The sequence below is a fragment of the Lactuca serriola genome, chromosome 4, assembly GCF_051521515.1.
Source record: "Lactuca serriola cultivar US96UC23 chromosome 4, Lser_US96UC23_V15, whole genome shotgun sequence".
NCBI lineage: Eukaryota > Viridiplantae > Streptophyta > Magnoliopsida > Asterales > Asteraceae > Lactuca > Lactuca serriola.
In genome coordinates, this window is record NC_136411.1 from 378,161,332 (window position 1) to 378,179,449 (window position 18,118).

At 34.1% G+C, this 18,118-nt stretch overlaps 1 protein-coding gene across 1 annotated transcript; it reads right to left on the minus strand.

Annotated features, from left to right (window-relative positions):
- Positions 1–16,897: 16,897 nt before the first annotated feature.
- Positions 16,898–17,515, minus strand: LOC145099804 (uncharacterized). The gene is made up of 2 exons (XM_079037310.1): positions 17,446–17,515; positions 16,898–17,271 (listed from the first exon to the last, which is right to left on the minus strand). The coding sequence occupies exons 1-2, from the start codon at positions 17,513–17,515 to the stop codon at positions 16,898–16,900; spliced, it is 444 nt and encodes a 147-aa protein (XP_078893436.1).
- Between the last annotated feature and the right edge of the window lie 603 nt (positions 17,516–18,118).

Genomic DNA, 18,118 nt, shown 5'->3' on the forward strand with positions numbered 1-18,118 from the left:
TTAGCAAAAAATGTCCTTATTTGGTAGTTTAGCTGTCGTTTTGGTCCCTATTTCGTTAACTTTAACATTTGGGTGTTAACTTTTTTAAAATGATAATTTTACCCACAGGGACCATTTTTGTAGTTATCTCTTTTCACCAAATTACAAGGACCATTTCTGCAATTCTTGTTGTTAAATTTATTGAATTATTATATATTAATTCTTTTTTCTTTTTAGTATATTGAACTATTATACTATAATTATTTTTTTAATTTTATTTTTATTAGATTAATTTTTTATCTGATTATTACATGTCAGTTAATTTTATTTTTAATATATAATATTTATATATTAAGAAATATTATATTATTATATTTTTAATTTCTTTTAACTATTTTGAAATTTTTTTATTAGATTATTTTTAAAAAAATATATTTATTAGATTTTTTATTGGATTATTACATTTAATTTATTATATTATATATATAATAAATAATATTTTAGTGGATCATTAATTTTTTTAAATGTATAATATTAATTTTTTTTTAATTTATTGGTTCTACCACAAAGTCTTCGGAATACGCAAAAACACTACATCACATTGTTGAAAACTATCGGGACCACCGCTAATCACCTTCATCGGAGGACCAACAGAAACAATACCAACATGTTTCACACAACATCGTTATCCAGTAGCCACCCTGCGACAACCTTTTCACAATCCGTCAGAATCTTTTATATTTGCCACTAAGCCGATCATTTTCCACTAGAACAATCACTATTTGAACAGCCAAGAAATCCAACCCAAACACCCCTGTCAGTTCCTCCATTTGTTTCCTTTTACCAGCTTACGCCACAAAATCATACTACTTGGTCAGTTTCTCCATTCGTTGCCTTCCACAACCCATACACAACCTTATAACATCGAAGCTGCAAGCCTGCACTACCTGAAAAGATCTAGTGGTGGATCTGGTGGTTTGAAAACCCTATATCGAACATTGTCACCATTGACGGCAGTATGGGTAGTCAATTACTGTAGTTTTAGTTGAGAATGATGGATTGTAGGCAACGATCGATGATTTCCGACAAGATAATGTGGCGGCGCAAGGTGGTAGAAAGCAACGAATTGAGGAACTGACCAATGGTGTTTGGGTTGGACCTCCTTAACACAATATTGATTGTAACAGAAAATGACCCACTTGAAGCTTCGACGTTATAAGGTTGTGCATGGGTTGTCAAAGGCAACAAATGGAGGAACTGACCAGGTAGTATGATTTTGTGGCGTAAACTGGTAAAAGGCAACAAACGGAGGAACTGACAGGGATGTTTGGGTTGGAGTGGTTCAAATAGTGATGGTTCTAGTGGAAAACGATCGGCTTAGTGGAAAATATAAAGGATTCTAACGGATTGTGAAGATGTGACGCAGGTGGCTATTGGATAGTGGCGTTGGGTGAAACAGGTTGGTAGTGTTTCCGTGGAACTCCGATGAAGGTGATTAGCAGTGGTTCCGACGATTTTCGACAATGGGATGCAGTGCATTTGCGTATTCCGAAGACTTTATGGTAGAACCAAAAAATTAAAAAGAATTCATATTATACATTTAAAAAAAAATTAATGATCCACTAAAATATTATTTGTAATATACAGAATATAATAAATTAAATATAATAACCCAAGAAAAAATATCTAATAAATTTTTTTTAAAAAGTAATCCAATAAAAAAATTAAAAGAAATTAATAATATAATAAAATAATAATTATTAATATATAAATATTATATTTTAAAAATACAATTAAATGATATATAAAAACCAGATAAAAAATTAATCCAATAAAAAAATAATGTATAATAGTTCAATAAAATTAAAAAGAAAGAAGAATTAATATATAATGATTCAATAAATTTAAAAAGAATTGTAGAAATCATCCTTGTAATTTGTTAAAAAGGGATAACTACAAAAATGGTCTCTGAGGGTAAAATTGTCATTTTAAAAAAGTTAATAGCCAAATAAATTAACAAAATAGAGATCAAAACCACAACTAAACTACCAAATAAGGACCTTTTTTGCTAATAGACTTTTTTTTGAACCTTATCCAAAGAAATTGGCAAACCATAGGGACCATTTTTGCAGTTTTGTGTTACACGAATAGTCCCTATGGTTTAGGGTAATTTGCATGTTTGGTCCCTAACTTATTTTTTTAACTCGAAATGTCCCTACTGTTTGTTTTTGTTACGCGCTTGGTCCCTATCTTACCTAAAAAGACTATTTTGCCCTTGATTTTTTATTTTAATTAAATAAACACAACCCCAATCCCACACCCCTAACCTTACTTTACCTACCCCACAATTTTTTCCTATTTAAATAATAATCTTTTTAGGTAAGACAGGGACCAAGCACGTAATAAAAGCAAGCGGTAATGACCTTACGAGTTAAACAAATAAGTTAGGGACCAAGGACGCAAATTACCCCAAACCATAGGGACCATTCGTGTAATTTACTATATATATATATATATATATATATATATATATATATATATATATATATATATATATATATATATATATATATATATATATATCAAATAAGAAGTAAAATTTTGGTAAGAAGGTAAGAAGTTTTTTTTTTCTACATATTTTTTAGCGAACAAACAAAATGAATCATCACATGATTCATTTGTAAGATGAGTCACAAGAAAAAATTCCAAAAAAAAAACATCTTCATCATTCATTTTTAAGTAAATTAAGAAAAAATTCACTTTTATGACAATTTTAGTGAATAACAACGAAATCATTGTATAAATGAATCATCGGTGTGTTTCTTTGAGATTTTTTTGGTGAATCATATTATTTTTGATTCATCTAGTGATTCATTTCTTTTGTTCGTCAGAAAAGTAGGTAGAAAAAAAGACTTTTTACCTTCCTACAAAAAAAAATTCTTACCGGATCTATAACCTATATATATATATATATATATATATATATATATATATATATATATATATATATATATATATAGGCTAGGTTAATTTGTTTCTTACATTTATTGTGTGCTATAATGCACCAATATTAATTTAGTAAAATTAAATAATTATTTAATTAAATAAAGATAGATATTAAATAATTTCCATAATTATATGTATATTAAATGATATCCATAATTATAATTATTTTTTATGGAAACTAATTTAATTCATCAATAACGTCAACAATAACATTTTTTCAGAATGAATTCGCATCTAGGTTTTTATGTGTGAGTTTGTTTTTTGTTTGACTACTCACTCACTTAAAATATAATAAAGTTGTATAGAATATGAAGAACAATAATGTATTCTACTAAAATACACTCTCATTATGCTATAATACATTTTCATTCTTCTAGATACGAATTCATTCTGAAATAATATTATTGTTGACATTAATGACGAATTTAATTAGTTTCTATATAAATGATTTATGAGTATAGATATCATTTAATATACATATAATTTTTACAAAATTTTTATTGGTGCATTCTAGCACACAATAGATATGAAAAACATTTTAATCTACCTCTTTCTCTCTCTCTCTCTCTCTCTCTCTCTCTCTCTCTCTCTCTATATATATATATATATATATATATATATATATATATATATATATATATATATATATATATATATATATATATATGTCGCAAAATCCTTCGGCGTACTGACACGATCGAGGAATGTAATATTCATATATGAATATATATGTAAATATATTCTCGCATATTTCAAATATGATGTTAAAGTGCTCCACCGTACCCCTAGACGACAAAACAAATATATATATATATATATATATATATATATATATATATATATATATATATATATATATATATATATATAATTACTTGAGAATATACATATATTTATCCGTATATGACTATATTTTATATATGAATGTATAAATATACTTATTCATATATATGGATATTACATTCCTCCGTCGTATCAGTACGCTAGAGGTTTTGCGGCAAACATATATGTGTGGCACAGTGGTGGTTGTGTTAGTTGTGATGGTGGTGTATATTCACGTATGAATGTTAAGTTCCTCCGTCACTTCGTCACACAGATATGCGGGAGAGTTTTATTTTTTTGATTTTTTTTTTATTTTTTAAAATTAAATACCGGTTCAATTTTTTAATATTTAACAATTATAAAAGTTTTAAGTAATAAAAATATTAAGTATCATAATATTTTCCGTTCTTACTATCTTTTAGTCATATTATTTTTGGATCATAAAAATTTTTAATCAAATTATTTTGAATCATAATATTTTGGATCAGATCATTTTTTTAATTATATGATTTTAGATCAATAATATATTCAAATAAAAATAATTTCGTTCAAAAATAAAATTTGGATCATTTTACAATTTGAATCATAAAAAATATAATTAAAGATTATAAAATACTTGAATTAAAATATTTTTAGATCATAGCAAGTTAATGATTTAAAACATTTTGAAACAATTTTTTTTTGAATCATCTCATTTTGAATTATATTATGTTTAATTTTATAAAAAAATTATATCTTTTTAAAATAAAGTTTGATATCTAAAAAACCTTATTTTATAAATTTTCTTTTTAAAAAGTTCATAATATATGATATATGATAAACGTTTAAAATATTTTTTTTAATTTGGAGAACGAAAATTTTCACGTCCTATTTTTCTATAAAAGTTGATAAGACTTTAAACAAAACATTTGTATTCTTAACAACATATTTTATTTTATGTTTTGTCTTATAAAATCACTAAAATGGTATTAAAAAGAACTCTTAACATTTTTTTTCTGAATTTTGATAAAAATAATTTTCGTTATATTTTATGAAAAGTAATATTTACTAAAATTAAAATATGAACACTTCAAAAACTTATTTTTGTAAATGCATTTGTACAAAGTAACTAGTATATTGAATAAGAGCATCCCTTAAACTTTTGTATTTTTAAAGAATATTTTTTTTCAGGGTTTTTTTTATCAAAAATATTTTTTTTTCCTGAATTTTCATGATTGTCCTCATATTGTAGAGAATTAAATTTTAAAAATCTTGGTTTTTTAGAATAATTTTTTCAAAGAAAAAAAAACTTATAGCCGATAAAGAAAACGGGTGGAAAAAAACTTTTTTTAGCTTTAACTCAAAATCGAAACATATTTTTATCTTTAACTCAAAACTATATATTTATGGTTTTAAAATAAAATAGCAACATATTATTATTTCTATAATAATGTATTTGTTTTTATAATAGCACATCATATTTGTTTCTTATAAATAAATATATTTTTATAAGATAAATAAAGATAAATCTTAAAAATTACATCATGTAAAAATTAAAAAGTATTAAAATGATGTCTTTATACTTCAAATTGTTTTAGATAAAAAATAAAAAACAAAAATATTTAATTATGTGTTGTAGTTTGAATATTTTAGATAAAGTCTAGACAACAAAAATTATTTATATATTTATAAAATATATAATTATTGAGTTGTGAAAAAACTAAAGAAATTTTTTAAAAGAAATCTGAATTAAAAAAAGGGAAAAAAGAGGGACGAAAATATAAAAAGAAAAAAAAATGAAAGACAAACATTGTAATATTTCAAATGATGCTTGTATAAAATTTTGTAAATGTTCCTTATGCAAGTTTCACAAAATGTGAAATAGTCATTATTCTTTTAGTTTAATTCAAAAAAAGGGGTGCAGGGTTATTTTGGAAACTTACTTTATACTAAGTTTTTTTTATTTATTTTATTGTTTTTTTTTTTCAGTTTTAAAGTTACACTAGGTTTCTTTTAACGTAGTATAAATAGATGTATTAGATTATTTTGTTTAATTAATTTAGAACCAAGTTTTACTTCAGCATAATAATTTGATAGCAAGTAATATTCCAATGTTTTTGTACCTCCTTCTTCTCCTTTATTTGTTGTTTTTCCTTGGTGAACAAAGTGCAGGTACATCTGCAATATTTCTCTATTTACACTTGGTATCTGACCTAACCCAAGTTTCATCAAAATCAAAGTCTAAGCCGCCGTGGAAGGTTCAAATATGCATAACCTTATGTTATCCAAGACCAATTAGGTAGCATGGGCCATAAAGATGAATGTCTTTATGCAGACTCAAGAAGTGTGGGATGTTATGGAGCCAAAGATCCCCCAAAACACAGTCAGTGCGAAGAAAGATAAGATAGCCCTTGCCGCCATCTATCATGGAATCTCGGAACATTTATTGTTGTCAATTACGGAGAAGCAAATGACAAAGGAAGCATGGGAAACGTAGAAGGTGATGTACATGGGTGCAGACATGGTAGGGGTTACGAAGGTCCAAACCCTAAAGGCGGAGTTTGAAATTTTGAATATGAAGGAATCAGAGATAGTAGATGATTTTTCCATGAAGGCTAATAACGTGTTCAGCAACATTCGAGCCTTGGAAAATACCATGGACGAAGCATATGTTGTGAAAAAATTGCTTCGTGCCATACCCGGAAAATTCATTTAAATTGCTTCAACAATTGAACAATTCACAGATGTTGAAACGATGACTATCGAAGAGGTTACCAAGAGATTAAAAGCTCATGAAGAGAGGGTTCGTGGTTAAACTGAAACTGATGATAAGAAGTTATCGTTAACCCATCAGGGGTGGATAGATAAGATGAAGGAAAAAGGTGAAAACTCTAAAGGCTCAAATGAGTCTTATTGTGGCAACAATAACAACTCGTGAGGTAGTGGAAGAGGTGGAAATAACAACCAAAGAGGAGGATATCGAGGTGGTGGTTCAAATCATCCTCGTAATGGCGACCAAGGAACCTCCAACCAAGAAAAAGGTAACATTCAATGTTATAATTGTCAAGATTACGGGCACTATTCAGCTGAATGCAATAATCCACAAAAAGGAAGAAGTTATAAAAGCAACAATGAGGCACACCTAGTACAAGACAAGATTGATAACGAGCCAACATTATGGTTGGGTAAGTGCAACATGATGGAAGAAAAAGAAGAAGTGTTTTTAAACAAGCACAAAGTAACACACAAGCTAATATTAACCAAATATAATTCAAGCCAGACCAATATTTGGTATCTAGACAATTGGGTGAGTAATAAAATAATAGGCCAAAGGGACAAATTTCAAAATCTTAATCATTTCATCTAAGGTATTGTTCATTTTGGAGATGGTTCAGAATTTCACATTGAAGGCAAATGATCGATTCTATTATAATGCAACAACGGCGAACAAAGATTATTACAAGACGTTTATTACATACCTAGCTTGTGCACGACATCATAAGTCTAGGAGAATTCCCAAGAAAATGTAATGAAATTATGATGTTGGGTTTGTTTCTTTGGATATATGAAAAATATGGAAAGCTCTTAATGAAGGTAAAACAATCGCCTAATCATCTCTATAAAATCAACCTATCAATTGTATCACAAATGTGTTTGACTAGTGAAACTTGTGAGCCGTCATGGCTTTGGCATGCTCGCCTTGGGCATGTCAAATTTCCAGAACTTAAGTTAGTTTAAAAAAAGAGATTGTGAGTGGTTTACCTGGTATTGAAAACCCAACCAAGGTCTGTGAAAGATGCTTGGTCGGCATGCAAACTCGAAACCCTTTCCCCACCAAAACGCAATATAGAGCTTTAGACAAGTTAGAGTTTGTTCATGGTGATTTATATAGTCCATTCTCGCCTCCCACACCATCATGTAACAATTATTTCCTCTTTCTCGTAGATGACTTTCCACGAGTCATGTGGGTATATTTACTAAAAACAAAAGATGAAGCTTTTGCTACTTTCAAAGGTTTTTCATACAGATCGAGGGTGAGCTCTTATCAAACCAATTCAGTACCTATTGCGCTAAAACAGGTTTAAAACGCCACTTTAAGGCCCCATATACCCCACAAAAATGGAGTGGTAGAGAGGAAAAATCAGACAATTATAGAGATGGCTAGATGCATGCTAAAAGAGATAAACGTACCAAATTTATTATGGGGTGAAGCCGTACGAAATGCAATATACGTTCTTAATGTGTAACAACAAAAGCCTTGAATGATGTAACACCTTACGAAGCTTGGTCTGGAAGAAAACCGAATCTTAAACACCTAAGGGTATCTGGGTGTGTTGTACATGCTAAACTCACCAAAAGACATCAAAGTAAGCTGGAAGATCGAAGTAGCAAGCTTGTCTATCTCAGGAATGAAATGGGCAACAAAGCATACATGTTTTGTGGTCCCAGAGCTGAGAAAATTTATACTAGTAAAGATGTGGTATTTGAAAAAGATCGAGCATGGAAGTAGGAGGATTCAAGCAAGTTTCACACTATAGGTACATTTAAACTCATTGATGATTAACCTAACTATAATGATCATGAGACTTTATCTCATATTATGTAACCAAGTCAAGATGTACCAGGTGACTCATCGTCCACCTTATCGCTGGAAGATATAAGTTCGAGTGATGAAGCTCCCATACGACTCAGATCACTTGATGATATATGTGTCGATTATGAAGAAATGTTATTATTTTTGTATTTCATGACGGTGAACCTGAGTTATTCACCACGACTCAACAAGATGGAAATTGGTTAAAAGCAATAAAAAGTGAAATTAAAGCAATTGAGAAAATAAAACTTGGGAAGCTAGTCGACTTGCCGTCAAACAGGAAACCCATAGGTGTAGAATGGGTTTACAAAGTAAAAAGAGATCTCAAAGGTAATACAGTGAAAAACAAGGCGAGACTTGTAGAAAAAGGGTATGTGCAAAAACATGGTGTAAACTACAATGAGTTGTTTACACCCGTTGCTCAAATTGAAACAATACGGATTTTACTTGCTATGGCTAGTAAAAATGGCTGGAAAATACACCATCTTGATATGAAATTAGTTGTCTTGAATGGAGACCTTGATGAAGAAGTTTTTGTTTCACAATCCGAAGGCTTTCGTGAACAATCAACATGTGACAATCCTCTAATTTTCAGAACCAATTAAATTTTTTTCCTTACGCTGATATTATCATTGATACGAAAATTCCTAGTACATTTGAAATCTTTTGAGTACAAGTGACTATCTAAATTTAATAAAACCCTAAGGATGTCATAATCAATATAGAAACAAAAGTTACACCGAAAAGACCTAATGGCCCGGAACTTTATTGTAGCCTGTCTCTTAATCACTCAGCATCCTAATCAAGTTCCAGTAGCTTAAGTCTTGATACATGTGATGCATATAAACTGAGTGGGTCAGGTTGGGAAACCTGGTGAGATACATAGGAATTTCAATCCCACAATATTGTTATGATAATATTCTTTAATTATCAGACCTGCAAAATCAACCGTTACCATACAATATCCATACATGCTTACATTCCCACATATCCATTCCTATCGATCCTTACATATTATCAGGGAGAAATTATCTCTCTTGGTGAACAGTTAAAAAGCTTGACTACTCGGCTAAGGGCTTCCTTGGTCGGTGTAGTCATAAAGGCATATGAGTCATCAGAGTATTTGATGAATATGATATCCCATTTCATCTACGTTTGTGAGTAATGAGATCTCGCCACCAACATAATTCACATGACTATTTAGAATGATCAATTGTTGTCGCCTACTCTTGGAGGTGACCAGACATACTGTTATAGTTGTCTGATCTGGACCCACCAATTTTGTTCATCTAAAGGGAACACTATAACATACTCTTGTATGGAACTACCATACATCGACACCTGAGAGTGTCATGGAATTGAAATTTACTCTCCGTTCGTAGGTTACACACATTCTCCTAATAAGACTATCCAATATAAAACTTAATTGAACTAGGTATTGTGAGTACTTGAAATGATGCGTAAGGACAAGGTTTGAGAACTCAAACCTTGAGATAATCTTTAAGATCAATGTTTTCTTTAATTATATGTTCCACTCAAGTCTGGTAATACTAGACGAGACTTGAAGTAAATATTCAACAAAGTAGACAATATTAAATGGAAAAACTATATATGAGTATAATCAATGTAGACAACAAATCAACTAGAGGAATGTTATGAAAGATCTTGACTTAAGAGAAAAATGAAAGAGAGTTAAGAAGAATATTTGCTATCTTTAGAGAAATAATATGTGTATTTCTTGTCATTCAAACACTCCTTAAATAGGCTAAGGAGGTACATCGTACAAACTAGTGATACATACATAAGACTGGATAATGATCAACTTCTGACAACTTATTATCTAACAAATACAAAAGGCTAAGTCCTATGAAATGTTACATCACTAAAAGACAAGAAACAATAAATGTTTAAATAGACTGTCAATCTTGGAACTGGCTTCACTTCGGACACCTTCTCTAGGTTGCTATAGGTTCACTATTCAGGTTCCAACAGTCTCCCCCCTAAGTGAAGTTAGCAACCTAGTCAGCTAACTTAGCTTCTTCTTGAATAAACACATAGGCTCTATACAACCAATCTCGGACTTCAAGATACCATTGGAGTTGACTTATGAATTTGGACTTCACATGCTCGGGGGCATCTGACTTTGCTGAATTTTTGATGAAGTATTGAAGAGCTTTGGACGGGACAAGATGCTTGTGAAGGACTCGGAAGAAGTCCCTCTTGTTTATCTTCTTCTGTAAGTAAATATACCCTAACACGGGTTCATCGATTGGCCCTTCTGCCAATATCTCAGCTTCAGGCAACTTGAAGTCAATTTTTGCTAAGAACTTTTCAGTTCCGAATAAGTGAGCTAATTCAAAGTCGCATCTGCAAATCTCAGCGACATAGTCCTTCAAGTACTTCATTGCAACCTTGTAGGTTGCAATGTTCATTTGATAATTTTGATGTGTTCAGAAATGAGCTGCAATGGTTAGAATTTCGTTCGGATTGATCGATGGGAAATCAGCATCAGTGATTGTGAGTTGTGTTGTCTTGTTCTGATACACATAGAAGCGATGTAAAAGACAATCCAAATCAAACTTAGTCATCACCATCCTTCTGAACCCAGAAATCTTAGTTATTATCTTTCGAGGCCACACTTCTTTTTGGATACATGCATTCAAGGAGTAGAAAGTCTTCAAATGTTCTCTTTCGGTTCTGATGATCATTTGAGGATCATCTTCTGGGTGGAGAGGAGAAAATTTGATGCAGAACTTGCCGTATGGAGAGATGGGAAGATCGATCCGGTCTGAATCTTAAGTTGGTAGATCATAATACATTAATGACACTATGTCCAAGTCATGGATTATTCCTTCTCTGTAGAGTGCGGAAAGCCTTAGCATCAGTTTGGGGTTGTCTTTGAGAGCTTGAATTCTGATGCTATCTTCCAGGGCTTTATCTATTTGAGCCTGGGACTAACCTTCAGACTTTTTGGTGAATGGTTTGGAGCTTGGAAATTTATGAGACACACTTATTGCCTTTATCTTGTTGCTTGTTTAGAACCGAGACGACGTACTGCATGTTTTCATCGATGGTAAATTCAGGAGGAGGAGGAATCAGGGGCTCTTCCAAAATGTGTCAGGTTTCCGAAGTGGAGAACCTTCATAAATAGGAGCAATTCTTGGCGAGGGGCCTAGATGCATCATTGATTGAGCGGCTCAGAAAGCATCAATGGTCAAATTCGTTTTTCCCTAAGCCATTTCACGGCTTCTTTGACGTACGTCAGCTAGGGATGATGGCCATGATACAACATACCATATCCATTGTTCTTCCACGGAAAGAATTGTGGAGCGGGAGATCGCCTGGTTCGTGGAGCGGGGGATCGCCTGGTTCGTGGAGCGGTGCTTGACCTGTAGGAAGGTCAAGGGTGAGCATCAGCGGCCTCATGGAAAGGTTCAACCACTACCCATCCCCATGTGGAAGTGGGAGGAAATCACCATGGACTTCATCACGAAGTTGCCTAGGACGGCGAGGGGTGTGGACACTATTTGGGTGATCGTAGGCAGACTTACGAAGAACGCACACTTTATTCCGATTTCCGAGAGTATATACGCGGAGAGTTAGCAGATATTTATGTTCGTAAGGTGGTGGGTAGACACGGGGTGCTCGTGACTGTGGTCTCCGACAGGGATGTCCGGTTTACTTCTAGATTTTGGAAGAAGTTCCATGAGGAACTGGGCACTCAGCTACATTTCAGTACGACATACCACCCTCAGACTGACGGTCAGAGTGAGAGGACGATCCAGACGCTGGAAGACATGCTTCGAGCATGTGTACTGGATTTTGAAGGGAGTTGGGATACATATCTCCCACTGACAGAGTTCTCATACAACACTAGTTATCATGCTAGTATTAACCAAGCCCCATTTGAGATGTCATATGGTCGAAGGTGAAGGACCCCAATGTTGGGATGAGGTTGGGCATTGGGTCATGGGGAGCACTGAGGTAGTCCTCAAGACCACCGGATTGATTCAGCAGGTGCGCGACCGGTTGTGGTTCGCGCAGAGCCGTTAGAAAAGTTATGCTGACCGATGGCGTTCGGATCTCGAGTTTCAGGTGGGGGATTTTGTATTGCTGAAAGTGTCGCCCTGGAAAGGGATTATCAGGTTTCGAAAGAGGGGTAAGTTGGGGCCTCGGTTCATAGGCCCGTTCAGGATCACGACCCGAGTGGGCAAGGTGTCATATCGCTTAGAGCTTCCAGGGGAGCTTAGTCATATTCACAACACCTTCCACGTGTCTCAGCTTTGGAAGTGTGTTGCTGACAAGTCCGCAATTGTTTCCTCTGATGACATTCAGGTGGATGGGAGCCTGAATTATGTTAAGAAGTCGGTCTCCATCTTAGATAGGAAGATGAAGGGTCTTCGGAACAAAGAAGTGAAGTTGGTAAAGGTACAATGGCAGCACTGGAAGGGCTCCGAATGGACTTGGGAGCCAGAGGAGGAGATGCGGGAGCATTATCCCTAACTTTTTACACCTACAGACTTTGAGGACGAAGTCTAGTTCAAGTAAGGGAGAGTTGTAACACCGTAAATCTGGTATGACTTAAAACCCTCAAGAAATTACAAATTAACATAATTGGTCCTTTGAGTACGTTGGGCGTAATTAAGTGTACGCTTAGCGTACTATGCATGGTTGGTCGTGGAGGAGTTGGACGTACGTTGGGCGTACGTGCCAGGGGTCCAAAACCCTAATTTTCGGACATGAGGCCTATTTAAGCGACCTTAAGTCCCTTGGACTTAACCCTAGAGAGCCTCCACAGTGTTAGAACGTCCTTATACTCCAGAGAAACTTGTAAGACCCTTTTGAGCTTTAAAAAGTGCATTTGTGGCCCTTTTAGTGTTCATTCCAAGAAGAATAGGTGGTTAAACAAGCTTGTAACGAGTTGGTGCTTCGATATCCTGCATCATAGTCATCTTGCAAAGCTTCTGGAGGTAAAACGCTTGGATCTTTCATCTTAACTCTCTAGATTTAGTTAGGGTTTTGTACTTTGTCCCTTTTGGTTGATTTTGAACCTCCATTTGTGAGTTAAGCAACTCCAGAAGGTGGGAATGACATATCTGAGTCCCTTGGTCCCTTAGTATCATAAAAATGGAGTCTTGATGGAGTTTTGGCCTCGTGCATGGGTTAAAGACCTTAGAAAGGTCTTAATGGAGGTGTTGGGTGTATATGAGGCATGAAAAGGCATAAAGTTGCCAACTTTATGCCTTAGGTCATCTTAATAGACTTAGATCTGGCTTTTGGACGTAAAGGAAATGAGTATTAAGCACTTAATGGAGAAAGTGCTTAAACTGGTTGTACTTTGGGCGTAACCCAATGTATGTCACGCATAGTCCCAATCCCAGTATGCTGAGCGTACTAGGATGTAGGGGTGTCGAACGGGTAAAATTTTCGGGTTTGGGGCAGAACGGGTATTTTCTTAAAATAATAATACCCGATACCCGACCTATATTGTAATTCGGGTTTTCGAGTTTCGGGTATTCGAGTTTAAGGTCAGGTCGGGTAATTATCGGGTATACCCGAAAATTTCTTAAATGTCACTTTTTGATTTTTTTTTAATTAAAGAATTTCAAGTGTGTTTGAAGAATTCGTGGCATATTAATATAGACTACAAGAGTTCATCATTTTATAACAAAAACACTTCTTATCGATGTTTAGTTTTATTTTTGTGTACCTTGTATATTAGGGTTCAAGATTTCAGCTTCGTATTTCCTTTGCGAGTTTGCGTCGAGCCGTCGTTCATAAGAAGGTAACGAAGGGTTTTTTTTGAAGCGTGCGTACGTGACTACAATGTATATTTGGTATTATTTAAATAACGAATTCGGGTATAACCGAAAATAAATATTCATACCTTAAACCCGACCTATATTATTATCGGGTTAACATATTACCCGAATGTTTAAACCCGTTACCTGGTCTACCCGACCCATTCTACCCGAATTCGGAACGGGTCGGGTGGGTAGAACGGGTTTCGGTTTTTTTCGACAGGCCTACCAGGATGGTACGCCGAGCGTACACATCGCAGATGGGTAGAATCCGTTTTGGGCCTTTGAGCTATTCTGGGACTTATGAGTCATATCATCTGTTATGGGTCATGATATATTGATTGGGCTTTATTGGGACAAGAGGCCCATTAAGGATTTTGGACTTGGACTTTGGGCCCATTAGCAATGGATGGATAATTGGGCTTATGGAAGGGTTGGGAGTTTAGGTTTCCCTTAGTTAATTAAAGTCCTAACATTATCTAATTTTTTATTCAGCACAGGAGGTTACAGACTGTTAGGAGAGCAGCTTTTGTATTCAACAGACAGAGGTGAGTCTTCTCACCATACCCATAGGTCTAAGGCACCAAGGCTGGCCCATTATGTGATTTGATATGATATGTGATTGTGTTTTTTGCATGAAGACCCCGGGAGGAGCCCGTGGCATTGGATGTAAGACCATGTGGGTTAGCCCATGTCGGTCCTAGGTAAAGACCATGTGGGGTAGCCCATGACATTGGATGTAAGACCATATGGGGTAACCCATGGTAGTCCTATGTAAAGACCATGTGGGGTAGCCCATGACATTGGATATAAAACCATGTGGGGTAGCCTATGGTAGTCCTAGGTAAAGACCATGTGGGGTAGCTCATGGCACTCTTACAGGTTTTATGTATGCATGGCTTATGTAATATGTGTGTAGCTTTAATTATCTAACATGATATGTGTATGTGTAGTGTGTGGTATGCTTTGGGAACTCACTAAGCATTTCGCTTACAGGTCATTGATTTGTTTCAGGTACATCCGAGCCCAAGGGCAAGGGCAAGGCGTGATGATGACGGGGAAGCATCAATGTTATCCGTTGGTTTATAAGCTTTTAAAGTTGGCTTTGATATTACCTGTAGCGACCGCAAGTGTAAAAATATATTTTTCAAAGATGAAGCTCTTAAAGACCGACTTGCACAACAAAATTGGCGATGACTTTTTGAATGATGCATTGCTTTGTAATGTTGAGACCGAAACACCTACGAAAGTTGAAAATGAAAAAGTAATTGAGCAGTTTCAAAAGATGTATGCACGAAGAAGACAAATATAAATTGTAATAGATCGTTGTTATATTATGTTTAACCAGAAAAAAAATTGTATTAGACATTTTATATTATGTTTGATCGGAAAAAAAAAATTATGTTTTATATTATGTTTAACCGGAAAAAAATTATGCAACCCCTACTACTAATTCCTGCGTCCGCCCGTGATCTAACGGACATCCACGGTAAGGACTATTTATGTCAAAACTGTCTCCTTATGTACCATCCCAGGGGAAAAAGTTTTATAAAGACCATTTCAAAAAAAAAATAGTAAACCTAAAGGACCATTTGTGAAATTTTGTCTAAAATATATCAATGGAAGGTAGGGTTGTATGTGATGCCCGGGTTGTATGTGGGGCAGATTTTACTTGCTGGAAGTCTCATCTTTTATCCAAATTCAGCAAAGATCGGCGACACGCATTCATTTTTGTTCTTTACTTTTCTTCTTTTTGCATGGTCCAATCCCTGATTTTAAGGACGAATTTATGACATACAATAACCTGAGCCTTCAAAGTTCATGAAATGATTGAACTCACTCTTCGAGTATCGAGCCATGCATGGGCCTAACACAGCAGTCGGGTGTAATCGCTTCACGAGCTTAAATGATGTCAAAGCTAGCCATGCATTTATATGCGGCATCTGTTTGTGACGTTTCATTCGTTTAAAGTTTCACATGCATAAATACTGCTATATATGTCATCATTGACTTTAGACGTTGAAATGAACTAAACGGTGCAAAGTCACATGTGTATGGTAATTAAGTTTGTCATGTGATGTTTCATAGCATTGGATGTGAGCAACTAGTCATAATATCATTTTGGTGTCATCTCACATGTCATATCATCAATGGTGTTATAACATCAAATGGGAAAATGATCATAACTTTACATCTTGTTATAACACCAACTTTTTTCCACTTTATAACTTTTATTTATTTTTTTTTTCAATTTTTTTTAATTTAAACAAATATTTTTTAAATATAACATAATAAATAAAACATAATGTTTAAAAATTATAAATAACATATAATAAAAATAATTTATAAAAATTAGAAATAACATAGAAATTAAATTACACATAACATCCAAATTCAAAAAAAAAATATATTGCTATTTGTTAAAAAAAATTTAAAAACTAAACGCTATTCGTCATCGTTATTGTTCTTATAGAAGATATAATACGTCAAGTTCTCTCGAAGTTGTCTGTGTTCATTTGCGTCCTGAGTCAACTACTCGATACAAATACTTTGTTGTTCCTGGTTGAAACTGAATGTGTCTGGGCTCTGTTGGGATATAGTGTGCAATATTTCGTCATTTATCTTCTACTACCATATTATGCATTATGATACATGCATACATGATATATCATAGAGTTTATAAATCCAATGGTCGTGTTGCATGTTCAACTATATGTCATTTCACTTTCAGCACTCCAAAAGCACGTTCCACATCCTTACGTGCTCCTTCTTGTCTTCTCTTAAAAAAATTGTCTCGTTCTTCAACCGGGTGGCGGAATGCCTTCACGAATGTATAATACTGAGGATATATTCCATCTGTAAGGTAATACCAATATTTGTCTACGTTTACATTCACTATGAAAGGAGTATCCAGGGTCTTTCCATTCAAAAGAGCGTCGAATATTGGCAACTGATCAAGAGCGTTGACGTCGTTGTTGGAACCCGCAACCCCAAAGAATGCGTGCCAAATCCATAAATCTTGAGAAATAACAACCTCTAAAACCAACAAAGATGATCCGTGATGACCACTTTCGTATTGCCCTTTCCATGCTACCAGACAATTTTTTCATTTCCAGTGTATGCAATCAATGCTTCCGATCATTCCGGGAAACCCATGGCGTTCTTCATGCGCCGCATAAAATTCTTGCAAATCATGCAAGGAAGGTTACCGCAAATACACGTCTCCAAATGTTTCAACAACACCCCTTGACAATGTATACAAACTCTCCCTTGCGGTTCTTTCGGATATTCTCATATAGTCGTCCGTGGTGTCGGGTGACTCCCCAATAGCCATCAAACAAATGGCCGCAACACATTTCTGCAATGTTGTAAACCCTCTTCTACCTCTAGCATCATATCTCAATTGAAAAAATTCATAACTAAACATAAATTAACTAGAGTTTAATAATATAGTACATTTGTTGTAAAATTAAAAAGAAACATGCAGTACATTTGTATTTATTTTGTATAAAAGTATAGTAAAGAAGCAATACCGGATTTCCAAGGCGTTGACGATCCGTAGGAACACATTCCTACTCAAACGAAATCTTCTTTTGAAGTCCTTCGTCCCATATACACAATTATCCGCAAAGTAATCACGATATAGGTGCTCGTGTCCTTCCTCATGATTTTTGTTTAACATCGCACGTCTTGTTAGTAGCAAGGTTGGGTCTGGTTGTAGCAGCTCGTTAGTGTAATAATGATACATCATCCTAAAGAATATATATCGTCATCGGAATCATCGGACGTGTCGAAATGATCCATAATTTTTTTGAAGATAATTGAGATTATATAAAGAGAAATAGAGAAGTTATGTGTAAAAAGTTGTTTAGATAATAGGTATATAGATAGGAAAAGAATAATTAATTTTAAAGTTTTTTTTAATAAAATTGACCGT

Excerpts from the sequence above, each read along its gene's own strand:
- LOC145099804 (XM_079037310.1), bottom strand. The coding sequence starts at position 17,515 with ATGGCTATTGGGGAGTCACCCGACACCACGGACGACTATATGAGAATA. Across the intron at positions 17,272-17,445 it reads CGAAAGAACCGCAAGGGAGA|CATGGAAAGGGCAATACGAA; the intron begins GTTTGTATACAT and ends ATTGTCTGGTAG.